Consider the following 17,991-nt stretch of genomic DNA (forward strand, 5'->3'; position numbering starts at 1 on the left):
TGCCTGCCGTGTTGCTCTAAAAGACACAGACCGGGAAGGGGAACAACAAAGATCAAGAGGGAGCTCGTCCCCTCGCCGCCTCCGGAGTTCACAGCCAGGCGCACTCTTCCGCTGAGGAGGGCAAGGACCCTCGGGCGCAAGGGAAGAGCCGCTCTTCTCTGCCGCCGCCGCCCCCTCCTTTCCCCCCGGGGGGTGGGCTGCTCTGCTCGGCTCGGCTCAGGCCCGCCCCGCCCCGTCTGCCGTCGCCGTCGGAGCCGAGGAGGGGCGGGTGGGACGCGGCCAAGACAGGGCTGGGAGCTGCGCGTAGAGAACGCCGGGAGTTTGCGGGCTCTCTGCTCAGACCCGGGAAAGCCAAGCTTGACGGGCGAGACGAGGAAGGAGCCAGCTGCAGCCACCTGCGCGCCCCGCCGAGGCCATGGGTGAGTGCCGCAGAGGGTGGCCGCCGTGGCCCTCTCCAAGCACGCGGGGCCCCGAACTCCTTGCTGACGCGGGGGCGGGGGGGGCAGAGAGTGCCGCTGCCGTCGCCGCCGCCGCCGTCTTGTGACGAGGGACAGGCGCTCTGCAAGCGCTCAGAGGGCGGTGCGCTTGGCTGGTTTGGGGACGGAGAAGAAGTTGGGTGACTGTTGGGAGACGGAGCGCTCTGGCTCGGCAGAAGCTCCCGGGGATGCTGAGGTGCGGGTGCCCTTGGCGTCGAGGATGGGGAGTCCTGCAGCCGCGGGGAAAGAGCACCTCGCTGCGCCCAGGTCGAGAGCCGCTGGGAGCTTGAGTCTTCAGTCGGCCGCCAAGCTCCGCAGGCCAAGGGAAAGAGGCGTCCCAGCCCTGCGCTCTGAAGTCCCGGCTCCTTGTGCCTGTCCTGTCGAAGGTGGCTCGTGGCCGCTGCAATCTGAACCTGTGACACAGTCCCTCTGCCGCTGGGGTGTGTGTGTGTATGTGGGGAGGGGGGTGCTTCTCATTTTCTTTTGAAAACATCGGATCCCAGCTTAGCTCCAGCACTACATTTTGAGGGGAGCTGGATGAGCAGGGAGTTTGGAGTTTAAAAACAACTATTTTCTGGCACACTGTTAAGTTTTCAGTATAATTTCGTCCACCACACAGAATTAAGGATCCCTATTCGGGCATGAGTGATCTGTCTCAGCTTGTTTGACTCAAAGCCTGCTTCCTCAAACACACAGCCCTTTCATCTGTTCTGAAAGTCATGGACCTGCTGGGAGTCCTTGTGTAAAAGGCATCCCCCCCCTCACATTTTAAAACAACATTTAACTCTCATTATGCTCCTGGGATGTTTGAGTAACTTTGTGTCAGAGCTTAGCCTTTATCGTTAAGAGAAAATGGCAAAGAGTTTCTAATTTATTCCAGCTGCGTAAGGCTTTTATTTTAATATATATATGTATGATCCCTCAGTACTTCATTAGATGTCGTAAGGATCAGACACAGTGTAGGTTCTTTATGACACACCCACTCATTTCATAGCTGAATAGTCAGCAAAAATGTCTTGAGACCCTGCCAGAGAATTTGTGTTGCTATAAGTGATCATCAAATAAATGTCCAGATATAGTGACTGGTTTATGTCAATCTATGCAAAGCAGTTCTAGATTGTGGATGTGTTCATGGAGAGATGCTTCAGACCCTGTCCTCCCTCTGGGTACATATGAATACAAGTTGGCCTTATACATGGGGTTCTGAGATGGCTGAGTGACAGCAGAAGTTGTCAAGTAGCTTCTATTGCGAGCTTAACTGTATGGTGCAATTTTATTACAATAGCTTGATCACATGACAAAAATTGCATAGATATCTTAACTGGAATTTATTTAGGAAACAGATTTTTCATGCCTAAATGATTTTCTTGTCTTTTTAAATGGAATTTATTGTCCAAACAATGCAAGGACTTGGTTACACTTGAAACATATGTATTGCTAAGGAAGCGTAAAAGAAGAAAATTACAATCAATTTAAAATGATTTCTGGAGTGTGTACTCAATGGAGCAGAAAGATAAGAATAGGCATCATAGCCCAAGTTATCATTGGCTTGGGGAGGGGAAAACACACAAAATTATCGTGAACTTTAATTTTTTTTCTAAGATCACATGTATTCTTGTTTCCATAAAGTAAGATGATAACCCTGTTCACTGTAAAATATACAGTGTTTTGTACTGCAGACTTTTATTAAATGTAAGCTTTTAGAGATTCAACATACAGATGAATCTGTATTTCATAGTTCACTCATATTAAGCTTTTTAGTTTTACAAGGGTAGAATTAATTCTATTTGCTCCTGGATTGAGCAGATATTTAAACAGGAAAAGCAGCTTTATGTAGCATTCTTAGACACTCTAGTTTTATATTACATTTCTTGAACAGAAGACTTGGACTGCAATTCTGTGTACACTTACTTGAGAGTTAGCACCACAGAAGTCATAGAGTATATTTAAATAAATAGGTTTAAAAGTTAGGCTGCAATCCTAGGTATACTTACTAGGGAGGGAATTCTTTTGAAGTTAGTGGGACTTGCTTTTGAATAGAGCAGGTAGAACGGATGGCTATAATTACTAAGGGTCAACATGGCTTTCTCAAGAATAAGTTATGTCAGACTAACCTTATGTCTTCTTTTGAGAAAGTTACTACCTTGTTAAATCAGGGGAATTCTGTGGACATAGTTTACCTTAATTTCAGTAAGGCTTTTTATAAGGTTTCACATGAAATTCTTATTGACAAGTTGGTAAAATGGAGTATGGATCCTATTACTGTTAGGTGGATTGAAAATTGGTTGACAGATCACACCCAAAGGGTGATTGTAAATGGTTCATCATCTTGGAGAGGAGTGACTAGTGGAGTGCTTCTGGGATCTGTCCTGGGCCCTGTGTTGATCAACGTTTATTGAAATTATTTGGAAAAAGGAATAGAGGGGGTGCTTATTAAATTTGCAGATGATATTAAGCTGGGAGGGGTAGCAAACACACTAGAACAGCGGTCCCCAACCTTTTTATCACCGGGGACAGGTCAACGCTTGACAATTTTATTAAGGCCCAGGGGGGTAGTTTTTTGCCAAGGAACGTCACCACCACCACCTGAGCCCCTGCTCCGCTGGCTTTCCCGCCAGTGCCCCTGACTTCCTGCCGCCTGCTGGCCGGTGCCGCTAGCAGCAGCTGCGCAGTGCCATGCCGCGGGGGAGCCCCAGCCATGGTGGCCGCCGGAGAGCACCAAAGGTGAGCCAGCGGCAGAGTGGCAGAGCAGCTCCTGAGGCAACAGCCAGGGAGGAGGACAAGGAGGAGCCGCAGCCCGGTACCAACTGATCCACGGACCGGGACCAGGGGTTGGGGACCACTGCACTAGAAGAAAGAGTCAGAATACAAGATGATCTTGACAGGCTAAAAAAACTGGGCTAAAATGAATTAAATGAAATTCAGAAGTGATAAATGCAAAGTTCTTCATTTAGATAGGAAAAATAATATGCATCACTATAGGATGGGCAAGACTGTGAAAAGAATCCGGAATCTTCCTAGACAATACATTGAACATAAGTCAGCAGTGTGGTGCAGTAGCAAAAAAGGCAAATGGGATTTGGGGCTGTATTAAAAGAAGTATAGTGTCCAGATCACGTAAGGTGATGTTACTGTTTTACTCAGCTCACGTAAGATCTCACTTGGAGTACTGTGTTCTGTTTTGGACACCACAACTGAAGAAAGATGTAGAGAAACTGGAACATGTCCAGAGGAGGGCTGTGAAGATGGTGAGGGGTTTGGAGACCAAGACGTATGAGGAAAGATTGAGACAGCTTGGTCTGTTTAGCCTGGAGAGAAGACGACTAAGAGGTGATATGATAACCATCTTCAAATACTTGAAAGGCTGTCTTATGGAGCAGAGTGGTTTTCTGTTGCCCCAGACAGTCAGACCAGAACCAATGGGTTGAAATTAATTCAAAAGAATTTTCAGCTAAACATCCGGAAGAAGTTCCTGACATTTAGAGCAGTTCCTCAGTGGAACAGGCTTTCTCAGGAGGTGGTGGGTTCTCCTTCTTTGGAAGATTTTAAGCAGCGGCTAGATAGTCATCTGCCAGAAATACTGATTTTTGAACTTAGGCAGAATGTGTGTGGGTGAGCAGGAAGGGATGTGCCAATGTTTGTCTCCTGTGGCCCTTCCTTGCATACCCAGGGAATTGTGGGTCTCCACTGTGGGATGGTAGGTGAATTTCCTCCAGGCCAGGCTGGATTCTGGGGATGTTTGGTGGTGGAGGGAGGATCATTTGGGCATGAAATTGGGGTCACTATGCGTGGGCAGGCAGTTGTGAGTTCCTGCATTGTACAGGGGGTTGGACTAGATGACCATGGAGATCCCTTCCAATTCTATGATTCTAGATATTAATAGTGTTTTGCAGTGTATTTCCCTTGGAGGCTTATATCTACCAGAAGCCAGAGTAGTTTTGCTTTTCCTATACTACAATTCAGGACAAAGACATACCTGTATTATGAAAGAAATCACCCACCCTATTCAGAGGGGCCTGGACAAGCATTATGATTGAATATGTCTTATCACTGAATTACAGTTTCATAATAGATTAACAGTGAAATCCTGTGCAGGGTTAACACAATCTAAGGTCATTGTTTTTCTTGGGCTTAGACAAGAGACTTTTGCCACAAACACACTTGGCAGTTGAACTACCATGGTTGATGGTATCAGTCAGATGTTACATTGATCACTGGCTTATGCTGAACAGCTGTCAGTGCTGCTGAACCAGATTGTTTCAGGTTTTTGCACACCAGCATATGCACAAAAATTGATCAGCAGCCACTAGCAAGATCAGCAAGGACTGTTTTGTTGAACATCAAAGGGTAGAATTTAATTGGAACTCAGAATTTATTTATGACTGATTAATCTTTCCTCAATCTGAGTGATCTAATTGTCTATTTAAACAACTGCCTACTGAGCAGGAAGGATGAGGGTAGTAGAATTCAGTTGGGCTGCGTAAGAATGCGCATGTGCCAAACTCCAGTTGTGTTGTACTGCAAAGTTAGGAAGGAATGTAGAGAAGCAACATGGTGAACACCTGCGGTTGAAATGACTGTTGAAAAATTATGGCCCTGGTTCATCACTGGCAAACAAGGCACAGGTCAATACAGTAGGTCTTCAGTCATCCCTTACTTAGATTGGAATAACTGCAAAGGGCTGCATTGCAGGTTTGTTGGAACTGAGTAATTGCTAACAGGTCAACTACATATGTGTTACTGTCTAAGATGGAGATATTGGTAGGCATACTATTAAGAGTGTAGGATGCATTTTTAAATTGAAGGCCTATGATCGCTGCTTAATTACTTCAATATAGAGTTTGATACTGATTAATTTTGATGGATTGTGAGAGGCCATTTGTTCTATTAAGATGCGTAAATGCTGTAACAGATTAAGACGCTTTAAATGTTTATTGATTACGGTAAATTAAATCACTGCACTGGAGCACTAGGGAAGAATATTGACTGAAGTGTAGAGAGGAGAAAGTTCCATGAAGAGAACCTTCATTAGAAAAAGAAGAGAGGCAGGGGGAATGGTGGAAAAGTTATTCTTCTAGTTAGTTCTAGTATTGTAGTTTAGATATGTTATGTTTTCAGAATCCATTTGCTTAATATCATTTGGGGCTAATGCTTGAAAACCGTTACATATGAAATAAGGGGGGGAGATTAAAGTTATCTGTTTTTTTGTAGCTATTTAGAGTAATTTGCACAGAAAATGTTTAGAAATATAGCATACTAGGAAAAGAGCCCATTGTAAACGAAATACAATGGGCGCTAGAATGTGGGGGGAGAGGGAGGGACAGGGCAGCGCGGAAAGGAAGGGCACCTTAGTGAGGAGGCGTCGTCGAGGGCGGGCGGCGGCGGCGGGGTGTCCTCGGCTCCTCGGCGTGACCGCGGCGGCCATGTTGAGTTGCAGGCAGGTCTTGTAGAGCTCCGACTGGCGGGGGCTTGCTCGGGCGGCGGGCTGACGCGGCGAGAGGTACTTCGCGTCTCTCGCCGCGTTAGGCCGCTGGGCATGGAGCCCCCGGCAGACGCGCCAGGCCAGCGGCAAAGGGAGCAACTGTGAGCCGCGCTGCGTGCGGCTCGCAGTTGCTGGGGCTGGGAATCAGAGGGACAAATCGGCAGGCGCTGTGCGCCTGCCGATTGGTCCCTCCGATTGTCCGTCCAGAGGAAGGGTCCAATCTGGACCCTTCCTCATCATGGACACATCCCGCCTTAGAACCCCTTAGCCATTTATTTAGTCCGTGGTGCCCATGGCGCCACGGGCGGTTTAAAGATATGGAATAAGATTCTCAGGGAGGCTAACCTCCCACATTAATGGATTAACTTTGGAGTTTATTTGTTCCATCAGTGTGGTTGACCGATACCTATGATTTGGGAATGCTTGTAGCAATAATGGTTATGAGTTCTGTATCTTTTAAACCAGGGGTAGTCAAACTGCGGCCCTCCAGATGTCCATGGACTACAATTCCCAGAAGCCCCTGCCAGCATTCGCTAGCAGGGGCTCCTGGGAATTGTAGTCCATGGACATCTGGAGGGCCGCAGTTTGACTACCCCTGGTTTAAACTTTGCACTTATTAGAAGTGATGATAAATGTAATCAAGAGTATTCAAGCAACAGTTGGTCGTTTAGAATTCTGATTCTGAATACAATTTTTGCACACTGTCTTTGTTCATTGTCCTACAGTTGACCTAGCAAAGGATCCCATTTGTGCATGCTGCTGCCATTTTTAAATGATTTAAAATGTCACAAGGGCCTGATCCTACACCTTTTAGAATGCCCAAATAGTTACAGCTTCTCCCCATGGCTTTCTGGTGCTCAGAGGGGGGGTTAAGAGTAAGCCAGAATGCTGCACTGTGGGCATGATCCCTTGTGGCATTTAACATGGCAGTAGTACTAACCACAGATCAGACCCGTGGATTCCGTCATGTCTAGTTTGGCCCTCAAATGATGGTGAACATAAGCTGTGTCTGGAATTTGCAACCTGGGTAAGCTGCAGGTTGTTCCAGTTCCTGTGTGCTTAGTTCTTTATTCAGATTGCAGCTATGGAGAACATGGAGGAAGAGCTACAGCCTCCCTCTGATTGTTCCATTTTCATCACTGGAAATGGTCGGGTGGTACTACTCTGGGATGCAACTGGATTTCCCCAACAGTCTTAACAGAGCCTGCTGGAGGTGTTTCATGTTTGGGGAGGGGAGAGGGCTGGATCCATTTTGCTTCTTCTGAATCAGGCATAATATACATAGGAAGTAAGAAGAGCCTGCAACTCACTGGACTTTTACACAAGATGGGATTGAAAGAAAGGGAGGGGAAAATACTTAACAGGATGGGATTCCAGGCCCAACCTGTGTGCTTCTTAAGGTGTGATTGACCCCCTGCAGGCATTAATCCAGTACCCAGTTACAGACAATTTGTTGCATATCGAAGCAGCAGGATGTATATTCTCAAGCACATGAAAACACAATCAGCCAATTAATTGGGATCACAATGAGCATCCAAAAGGGCCTCCATAGTGGCTGTGCACATTTGCAAGGCTGTAATCCTTCCTTGTATATTACTGTGGATTCAATTTCTCCCTTCGAAAGCTGCTTAAATATTTGCAATTCCTGCCCATTTGATTTAATTTGGTTAATCTTCACTCTTGGTATTTGGACATAGCTTGCTTATGAGTCTCTTCCCTAAATGCTTTGTTATTGAATAGCGCAGCCTCTTGGTATAATGCAATAGTAGGCTGGATGACTTGCACATTGTGTGTGCAAAATTAAGAAGCGATCATAGGTTAGCATTAGCTCCTCCCCCAGCGTCTGTTCTTGCTTAAACAGTTCTAGGATGGATAAACAGCATTTGGGAACAATGCTGCCGTAGTCCGCTTGCCCACTGTGGATCCTACTGGCACTAGAAATCATGGAGAGTTTTAGAAGTTAGGCTGCTGTCCAATACAGGGTGGAGATCTCTGTTAATAGTGTTATTGCTGTTAAAACAATAGTCCAGGTGATTGTAAAGGAAGTTATTGTTTCACCATAAATTATTCACTAATAACCAGACAGATTGAAATTGCCATTTTGACCAGGCTATGCAGGTAGAACTATACTCTGTAACTAAGTTACAGAACTTCTACTGTTTTCATTATTCCAAGCTACCTGGCTAACTCATGTCCCGTGCTTGTGCAAATGGATTTGGGTTTGGTTAGAATCGATGGGCGGGGGAGAGACAGGTATGTAAGTAAAGTTTCCTTAGCAGTATTCATTAGTTATATTGATGCAGATGCTCAACCAAAAGAAGCTTTCACTAGAAAATTACATTAATGGATACTGTCCAATGACAGTGTGTGTTGGATCAGAGCCAGGATGCGAGGGGTTCAGAAGACTCACTCTTATAAGAATCTTAGAAGCATCCATGTGGCCAGGAGAAGTATTACACTGTGCAAACATTACTTGGGTATTTGGGACAGGAAAGGCTTTTCTAACTGGAGCTTCAGTGTGCAAAACTGTCAATTGGTTCTGGCAACTATGTCTACAACTCACTGGAACACTGATAAGATGGAATATAAGTTGCTGGAAGGGTTGTATTTTGTCTGTGCTGAGTCCCATTTTTGTTGCTTGTTATTTTTAAAATAATTTTAAAATATTATTTACATTATTTATAGACCACCTTCTTCACTTGGATCCAGGGCAGATAACACAGAGTCAGTCAATGTGATCAGTGGATGGGACATTCAGTAAAAAGAGAAATAGGGTTAGGATTGTAGTGCTAACCAGAAACCTAAAAACAGATTTGAAACAAAGCAGGAGTACTAACATGACACATTTAATGATGCAAAATTCCAAGAAGGACCCTAGTTTCATCAAGCTGTAGACAGTATAGGCCATAGTCCCTAATAATATTTTGTCCAAGTAACTTTGTGAATCATTTAGTACAGTTTAACTCTGTTGCCTGTGTACAAAAACCCTATTGAACAATTCAGTTTTGCATAGTTCATTGAAAGCTAGGATAATGGCAGCCTTCCTGACTTCCTCCGCAGGCTTTTCCATAAAGTGGTGGCCACAACAGAGAAGGCACAAGTTCAGGCAGTTGTTGATTAGGTTTTATTTTGAACTTGGGAGGGCAAGGTCTGCTTTAAAAGCGGGTTAGACGTGGGGCCCCTGCCAATGATTACAGTTGGTGAGTGAGGCAGCGGGTGGCCTGGCAGACCCCATTTTAAAAGTGCCATAGGCGCCACCAGTGGTTGCACTGTAGCTGCCACTGCACTGGCCTTGGAGCAAGCACTAGCTGGAAGGAGTCAGCTCACAGCTCCTAGGGCATGTTTAAAATGGGGCTCACCATGCTGCCCTCTGCCCTGCTCTCCCCCGGCTCCCCCTGCAACTGCTGGTGGGCTGCCAGCATTCATTGGGGGAGAAGAGAAGAAGGTGTCAGCAATGCTGGCTGCTGGACAGGGAAGATGCTATATTGTAGGCCACTTTAAAAATGGGCTGTGGGAGTGCGATGAGAGATGAGTGGAGGGGGCAGTGGTGAAGCCCAGTTCTAGGCAGCCTATAGTGAGCCTTGCCACCATGCCCTCCACACCATTGTCCCCGCAGCCCTGGGGGGGGGCATTCCCAGCTTGTAGGTGGCTATCAAAGTGGGCTGGGAGTTGTGGGAGGCCCCACTGCCAGGTCTTGCAACAGAAGGCAGGGAGCCAGCAGAAACCCCCATTGTTGCTGCAGGAGGCAGGCCTCGTAAACCCAGTTATCAGTGAAGGAGGAGGGGAGCCATAGGGTGGCCACCCTGGCACCAAGGTAGCAGCTCTTATAGAGGGGACAGGGGCTGGTGAAGAGCGAGTGGACAATAATGTGTCCCTTGATGCGAGTGGAGGCAAAAAGGCTGGGAAGGAGAGTGGGCAGTTATGGGGAAGGTGAGCAGGATTTGTGGGAGGAGTCATTCCCAATAAGAGCCAATCCAAGACCCTGTCACATTTACTGATGGCACACCAGCTTCTCTGAGTGGAACTTGGGGGAAGAGACCTCCCACCCGAGGACCAATCAGAGACCCTGCTGTAGCTATTGATATGTCAGCTTCTCTGAATGGCCCTCGGGGGAGGGCCCTTCCTCCATGGCCAATCAGAGAGCCAACACCTGGTGAAAAGTAGCCTGCACATTTTATTGTATAAGCTAAGGATCAGCCAGACTACCATACCCTTTTGAAGTAACAGTGTACTCAAACTGGCATTCAAATTTTGGGGCCAGAAACATTGATGCATGTAGCCTGCTTCTTTTATGACTCTAGAAGTTTAGAGTTAGAGCAGAATCTATGAGATGTCCTGGAGAGGGTATCTGTAGCAATATTCATTTGTTTGTTGTAGTGGTTGAGAACGATGACCTCTAATCTGGAGAACTGGATATGCAGCCACTGGGTGACCTTGGGAGAGTCACAGTTCTCTCAAATCTCTCTCAGCCTCATCTACTTCACAGGGTGTCTGCTGTGGAGAGTATGGGTAGGCAATTGTAAGCTACTTTGAGATTCCTTCAAATAGTAAGAAGTGTGTATGGGGGGGGGTAAAGAAAGCTCTCTGTCATTATTAAAAGTAGCAACCCAAGTTTATACTAGAAATTTCTTACAATTTTTAAAATTTTCTTTTTAATGATTAGGTATTCCCTTTATTTGGATAGATGATGTATTAGGAATGCTAATAAGTTTTTGTTTTATTTAAACCTGTTTCTGTGTTAAGATCTTATTAGAATTTAGTGAATTGTCATTAAGGTATAATAATAATAATGGATATTAACAAATAATGTAGCAAATAATAATATAATGCAAGTTTTATTACATGTTATTGATGCTAAACTTTATTTTCCTTTTTCCCTTTTTCTAATCTAAATACTCTAAATAAAATATTTTATGGAAAAAAGCTTCTTTTCTTCTACCCATATTTTTAAAAAATTGTTCATGTCCACTACAAAGCAGAAAGGACCCAGAAAACTCATTCGAGCTAATTAAATAAAGGATTAGTAACTATTCTGGCTGTTACTGTGGCAGAGGGCTCCCTATACTGTCGATGCAAGCACACTGATGAGATTGAGGGCTGCACAACACACCTTGAGCAATCCAGTGGGTACTCTATGCCAGTTGGATCTGACTGTTCATTAGCTATTCATGTGTTCCAAAACCCTCCCTTCTCCACCTCCTTTCTCAGACTAATTTTGTTGCAAGCATGAGAAACAGTCTTGTAGCCAGATCTTTGGCAACCAGAACAGAGGAGTTTTCATAAGAGGAAATGAGCAAGTCAGATTGTTCCCACTCCTCCAAGGAACATCACTGAAGAATACCAGAGGACACCTATACAAATATTAGCTGCCTGCATCACTTTCACTTAATAGATGAATGACACTTTTTGAAGGGGAGATGACAGACATTTGTAAGCAAGCATTTGAAAAGATAAATTTAGGTATATGGTAACAAATTCTGGATAAATAGCTGTATTATTCTGTTGCAGTAAAAAAACACATCACTTTTTAATACTTTATTATGGCATCAGCTTGACAGGACTAGAGTACACTTCATCAGATATTTTTGGTTTGGCAATGTAACTCATAGTAGGAGTTAGTACTTACATTAGTGCTTTGGTGATGAGTGGTTATGCTGCTGACTAATTCTGTGCACAGCTGTTGCAGAATATATTTCTCATGTTCTGGAGTAAGGGCTTGTGTGTGTGATTTGGACTGGGAAAGGAAAGACAACTGTGTTTGTGTTTGAACTGTGCTTTCTTCTTCTGAGCAGCTGGAGGCAAATCCTGAAAGAAAAGCAGCCCTCTTTCTTCCTATTCAACTGTACGTTTTGTCTGAGCAGGATTAAAAACTCTTTGTGAGACACAGTAATGGTAAAATCTGATTAGTATTGGTCATTAAAGTTGGCTACATTTCAATTGTGGGATCCTTTGGGCTATTCCTCTCTAAATCCTTTGTCTTTGTTGCTTTTCTGAACTACATGAAAAAACAGTAAATTTTGTCTCCTGTTGGGATTTAAAAAATTAGTAAGGTTGGGATTTATTATCTCTTTATTATGGGTCTTCCCACTAGAAGTATAAAGCTATTTTGAGTTGCTTTCTCAAGGTGGTAGTGTAACTATTTCTTTTATCTGAGACGGGACTGAAAAGTAAAGGGTCTCTTCATGCTTGTTAGTACCCTTCTTTTCTGTAATCTTGCAAAACAGCCACCATGTTCTTTCTGCCTGGAGACCACTCTGTTGTTTCTTGTTTGAATTAATAGACTTTGCAAAACAGTGAATCATGGTGCCCTGTTACGTGAAGGAGAAAAACATGCTGGACAGTGCTGAACATCCTGAAGGCAGATTGCACCTACTTTGATCAACATTTAATTTAGTTCTCTGTTGTTGAGCACTTTATGTAAGTGGATATGAGAATTCTACCTATCACTTTAAAAATGTGTTTCAAATAAAAGGACATAATTGTAGTTTTCCCACTGTGTGTTCTAATTTATTGCTACATTAGTTGTGGCTAAAACCATTCTGTATCATGTGCCTGGGGTCTGAAAGTTCTTGAACTAAATCAAGAACACGTTATGTTCAGTCAGTGAATCATTCTGAAATCCTTGCATCAGGCATCAGCATCATTACTAGAGACACCCAACTGCTGGGCAATCCTTTCCTTTTTTAATGTCATTCTGGATTCTGCTATAGCACTATGGTATGGTGCTTGACCTTTTCTCGCCTATGAGACCTTCTGGAAAAGAGAAGAAGAGATAAAGTGCTGGATTTTTTATGCCCTGCTTTTCTCTACTCCAGTGAGTCACAAAGCCCTTTACAAACACCTTTCCCTGCCTGTGAGGAGGTGGGGCTGAGAGAGCTCTAACAGGTAACCCAGCTGGTTGTATGTGGAGGAGTGGGGAATCAAACCCAGTTCTCCATATTAGAGTCTGCTGTTCTTTAACCCCTACACCAGTGGTCCCCAACCTTTTTATCACCGGGGACCGGTCAACACTTGACAATTTTACTGAGGCCCGGGAGGGGGGAGATAGTCTTGCTGAGGGACGTTGCCACCGCCGGCTGAGCCCCTGCTCCACTTGCTTTTCCGTCACCCCCCCTGACTTCCCGCCATCCACTGGGGTGCTGCCAGCAGCAGCTGCGCAGTGCAATGCTGAGGGGGAGCCCCAGCCATGGCGGCCGCTGGAGAGCACCAAAGGTGAGCAGGCGGCAGAGTGGAAGGGCAGCCCCCGAGGCAGCAGCCGGGGAGGAGGACGAGGAGGAGCCGCGGCCCGGTACTGACTGATCCACGGACTGGTACCGGTCCCCGGACCAGGGGTTGGGGACCACTGCCCTACACCACATTGGCTCAAAATGATTGTCTGTGAACCTATCTGATTCTGTTTCTCAGACAAGGCAGTAAATGTGTGGAACATTAGTGAGATACATTGCACTTCTAACTATGGCTAACCTGTAATAGGATGGATGAGTGTTGATTTCATTCTGACACCAAGCAGCCTGTCGGTATGCACTCATGCTTGCTGTTCAGGTTGCTGGTTTTCCATCCTGGATATATAGTGGCCTTAGGCAAAATCAGCCTGTAAAATGGAATGAGTCTCAACATTGTTCGTAATTTAGCTACCTATTACAGGTAGTTTTTAAAAATTTTAATTTAGCTACCTATTAGATGTGGGTGGAACAAAAACTGCTGGGTTTCAAAATGCTTCTAATGTGGGAACTTAGTTAGAATAAAGTTTTGTTTTTAAATTGAAGCAGATTCCATAACTTTCAGCCTTGTCCTTTGCATGTTGACTCGGGAATTTATTCCACTGAACATAACTGACTCACTTCTAAGCAAGACTGCGGAGGAGTACAGGTTTAATTTATGTGCTGTTGTGTAGTTGATGTGCATGCATGGTCCCTGTTTGTGGACTTGCTTGTGGCACCTGTCCGGCCACAGCTGGCAACAGGTACTGAACTAAGTGGACTATTGGCCTCATCCAGCAGGGCTCTCCTTATATTCTTATGGCTAAAACAAATTCATTTTCAGCATTGGGAAGCTTTTGCTTGGAATAAGAGACAATGCCAAATATCATTGCTATCCAAATGAAGAAACATTTGTTTTACAGCAAGTAAACAGACTGTGAATAGTGAAGATCAGGCTGCCTCACACACAGGGGCTGCTGATAAATACAAGAATTCACGATAAGCTTTTAATGAGAGATGTGCTGTGATTCATATTTTATTCAAAATATATGGTAGTGCCCAGGTGCCATCAGCCAGCTGGTGTGAAATCATTATAGTGGAAAGGTATACCGAGTGTACCTTGTTGGCAGCGTCAGATGAGATCAGCTTTTTTCAGTGTCATGTCATGGCAGGTACATTATGTATGGCTGCCTTTGAAAAATGTAACTATAGTATAACGTTTTTTATTTTCCTAAAATAATTTTTTTAATTGGAGCATGTAGTTTGATATGCATTATAAGGTAGCATGGAATGTAGCAGTTTCCAGGTGTCTGTTCAGTATTGAGTATACTCATGGTTGCTTATAGAAAACTTCTAAATTTACATATTTTTAAATTTCATATGTACAATTGTGTATGCTAACTAGAATAATAGAATCATAGAGTTGGAAGTGGCCATACAGGCCATCTAGTCCAACCCCCTGCTCAATGCAGGATCAGCTGAACTGCCAGTGAGGGGGAGCTCACCACCTCCTTAGGCAGTTGATTCCACTGCTGAACTACTCTAATTGTGATATCTAGCTGATATTGTTCTACATATATTTTAAAGCTATTACCACAGGGCTTATCCTCTGCTGCCAGCAGGAACCTTTCCCTGCCCTCCTCCAAGTGACAACCTTTCAAATACTTAAAGAGGGCTATCATGTCCCCTCTCAACCTCCTCTTCTCCAGGCTGAACATTCTCACGTCCCTCAGCCTTTCCCCATAGGGTTTGGTCCCCAGTCCCTGGATCATCCTCATCACTCTCCTCTGCACCATCTCAATTTTGTCCACATCCTTTTTGAAGTGAGGCTTCCAGAATTTATAAACTAAATATGTATCTTGTTAAAACAATAAAATAACTTTAGGCCTGGTAAGGAAGTAATTACTTCATATAGTCCTACTTATATCACCCTAGTTACTCCTCCTCTTCCATGGTATAAGATGTTCCAGACATTTTACTTTTCTACAGCTGCTCAAGGCTTATGTATGCCCGTACGGACATAGGGAGGAAAGCTACATATGCCCATGTTGTGGTATGTAATTGCACATGCTGTTGAAACATGGATTGGCCCCTGGTTCAGGTTCCTAGTGTCAGCACATACAACATAAACGTATTTATGTACCCATGCAGAAAGAACATCTTACATGAAACAGCAATCATAGATACTTAGACTGAACCTCATCCTTATAGTTTTCATTTAGGAAGTGTCTTAGCGGAGCATTACTATGACAAAAATGGAATCCAGTGGCACCAACAATGACCGGCAAAGTTTTATTCAAGGTGTACACAACACATTTTGTCAGACAATGAAATGAGAGTACAAAGTGTGCCATGCACATGAGAGCTTACATCTTGAATAAAACGTCGTTGGTCTTAAAAGAACTATTAGTGTGAAGTGTTGGTCTGAAGTAGCACAGCAAAGTTTGAGTCCAGTTACCACTGGACTCAAACTTTGTTCTGCTACTTCAGGCCAACAGAGCTATGCAAAAATGTTATTGCAGGAAGTGACTCCAGTTTTCTCAGTAAAAACGTTCTTGAAATTGTCCACTACCTCAAGTATCAGAATAAATATTACTTTCCAGGTTTTCCCCCCTCGCGTGTACTTTGTCTTAATAATTCTTGCACTGGTTTCTAAAAGATTTTTAATGGAAGACAAAGGTCAACTTTCAAAATATTCTAGAAATACCGTATGAGATTTTGCTTGAAGAGTTGAATTCCTGCCATGTAGCAGTCAATTCAGCCACAACTTATATCAGTAGAAGATGGCACTATATCGATTTAACACCAAGAACCTGGTCTACAAAGATTAACCTCATATGTTTTTTTGAGTATGCGACCTAATGAATATTTGCCTTCTAGTAGCTGTTTTCTACCTAACCATGGATTCTGGGATTTTGAATTGAAAAGCATTGGAATAGTACTGTCTATAGCAGAAAAGGAAAGAAGATCCTGCAGGGGGCAGCAAGCTCTAGGTATATAGAACTGTATGAGGATCACCTTCTTGAGAAAAAAGGCTGCTGTCTGTTTAACTAGCAGGGCTTTTCCTTGTTTGTTTGAGGAATACTGTTCTTAGGCTTTTCTTCTAGAACAGGGGTAGTCAACCTGTGGTCCTCCAGATGTCCATGGACTGGCAGGGGCTCATGGGAATTGTAGTCCATGGACATCTGGAGGACCACAGGTTGACTACCCCTGTTCTAGAACAGTCTAGAACTTTTCTCTGTCAGCTGGTAAAGCAACTTGATTTATCGCTTCTCTTTCTGTCCTGTGTGTCAGTTCCTAAATAAAAGTTTCTTGACTTTTAATCAGTTTGGTGTCCTGACTACTGCAGGCACTCAGCCAATAATAAGTAGCTGGGGGAACAGGAATGAGTGAAGAACAGTGAGCAGGATGGGGTTTAAGTGCCTACTACTTCCCCCCCCCCATGTCTTCCCTGTTCATTGATGACATACTTGAGCCATCATGATTCTGTAATGGCTGCTGGGCGTGTAGTGATATAATTTGGTTCAGTTGTATGAAATACATAAGCACAAAAAACCTTGGATAGCAAAAACTTACCACTTACTGTTCTGCTAGAAAAAAAGATGGGATGTAACTATAATCCAGTGTGTTCTGTTAATTTTCAAAGACTTATTCACTGTCCTGAGTAGGGAAGTGCAAGATCCCCTTCTATGATGTTTTCACAAGCAGATATTGTAATCTTGGACACATATGTGTAACTAAGCCTGCCAACCATCTTCTCGGTTTGTGATTATTTGACTAGAAACGTTTCTTGATATAAACGGCTATTGATGAGACTGTGGCTAGGCAGTTGCTACTTTTGGGGGGGAATTACCTTCTGAAGATATATAACAAGGAGTTGTGCTTTTAAAGAGAAATGGGCAATGCAACACAGCTAGGCTAGAGTTAACTTGTGCTGTATGTGCTTATGTAAGTTCACAAGTCAAATGTAGGGCAGGATTGTATGCATCTTTAATGAATGAGTTTCCTTTAAACTGGTATAGCATGGTCCCTAGTGATCTCTGTAGCAGTGTTAATCTCAAATTAGCTATGATTCTGGAAAATTTGTGACTGAATCTTGGTATCAACTGATTCACTTGCTTTTCTTGTACTGCAACAGAAAAAGCCCATTGTGCTGAAACTACTAAAACAATGACTTCAACATTTTAAAAACTTCATCTTTTTAAATGGAAAAGTACCTTTTATCAGTTTGCAGAATTTGAAGATGGTATTGGCCTTTGATTCTAGTGCACCATGCACTTTCATGCCGTGAAAATTTTAGCAGTTGTTTGCCTAGTAACCCCAGATATTTTGTGGGATCTGTATGATGTCATGATGTCATGTCTAAGTAATGTCCTATAATACCTTAATATGAATAGTCCTATTCAGTATTTCAACAGGGCAAGGAAGTTGTATATTATTAGTATTCAGTTCTAGCAGAACATGTCTTTTTTTTTAGCTTTAGTAGCAATTGTTTGTTTTTCTAACATTTAAGAATTTGACCTTGGTGTAATTACCAAAAGGGATGAAATGTAAATAAATAGATAAACGAAATTACTATCTAATTTCTCTCCTCTCCATATTGAAAAGGAATCATCTGAAATAGGAACTCAGTAGCAAGATTTGCCCATTCATCGTTTATTGTGATAAATACTCTTGGTATATACTTTTCTTTCCATGTTTTTATCAAGAGATCATTTCTGTTTATAAAGATTGTAGTCATGAGTGCTCTATACCAGGGGTAGTCAACCTGTGGTCCTCCAGATGTTCATGGACTACAAGTCCCATGAGCCCCTGCCAGCATTTGCTGGCAGGG

General features: G+C 43.6%; 1 protein-coding gene across 1 annotated transcript in view; it reads left to right on the forward strand.

Moving 5' to 3' along the window:
- The first annotated feature begins 209 nt into the window (after positions 1–209).
- GPM6B (glycoprotein M6B) overlaps positions 210–17,991 on the forward strand; it is a 117,656-nt gene continuing 99,874 nt past the window's right edge. Inside the window, exon 1 of the mRNA XM_077343223.1 lies at positions 210–419. Coding sequence (XP_077199338.1) covers positions 416–419 — 4 coding nt within the window. The 5' untranslated portion in view covers positions 210–415. The remainder of the gene's footprint in view (positions 420–17,991) is intronic.

Source organism: Paroedura picta, chromosome 6 (assembly GCF_049243985.1).
Source record: "Paroedura picta isolate Pp20150507F chromosome 6, Ppicta_v3.0, whole genome shotgun sequence".
Lineage (NCBI taxonomy): Eukaryota > Metazoa > Chordata > Lepidosauria > Squamata > Gekkonidae > Paroedura > Paroedura picta.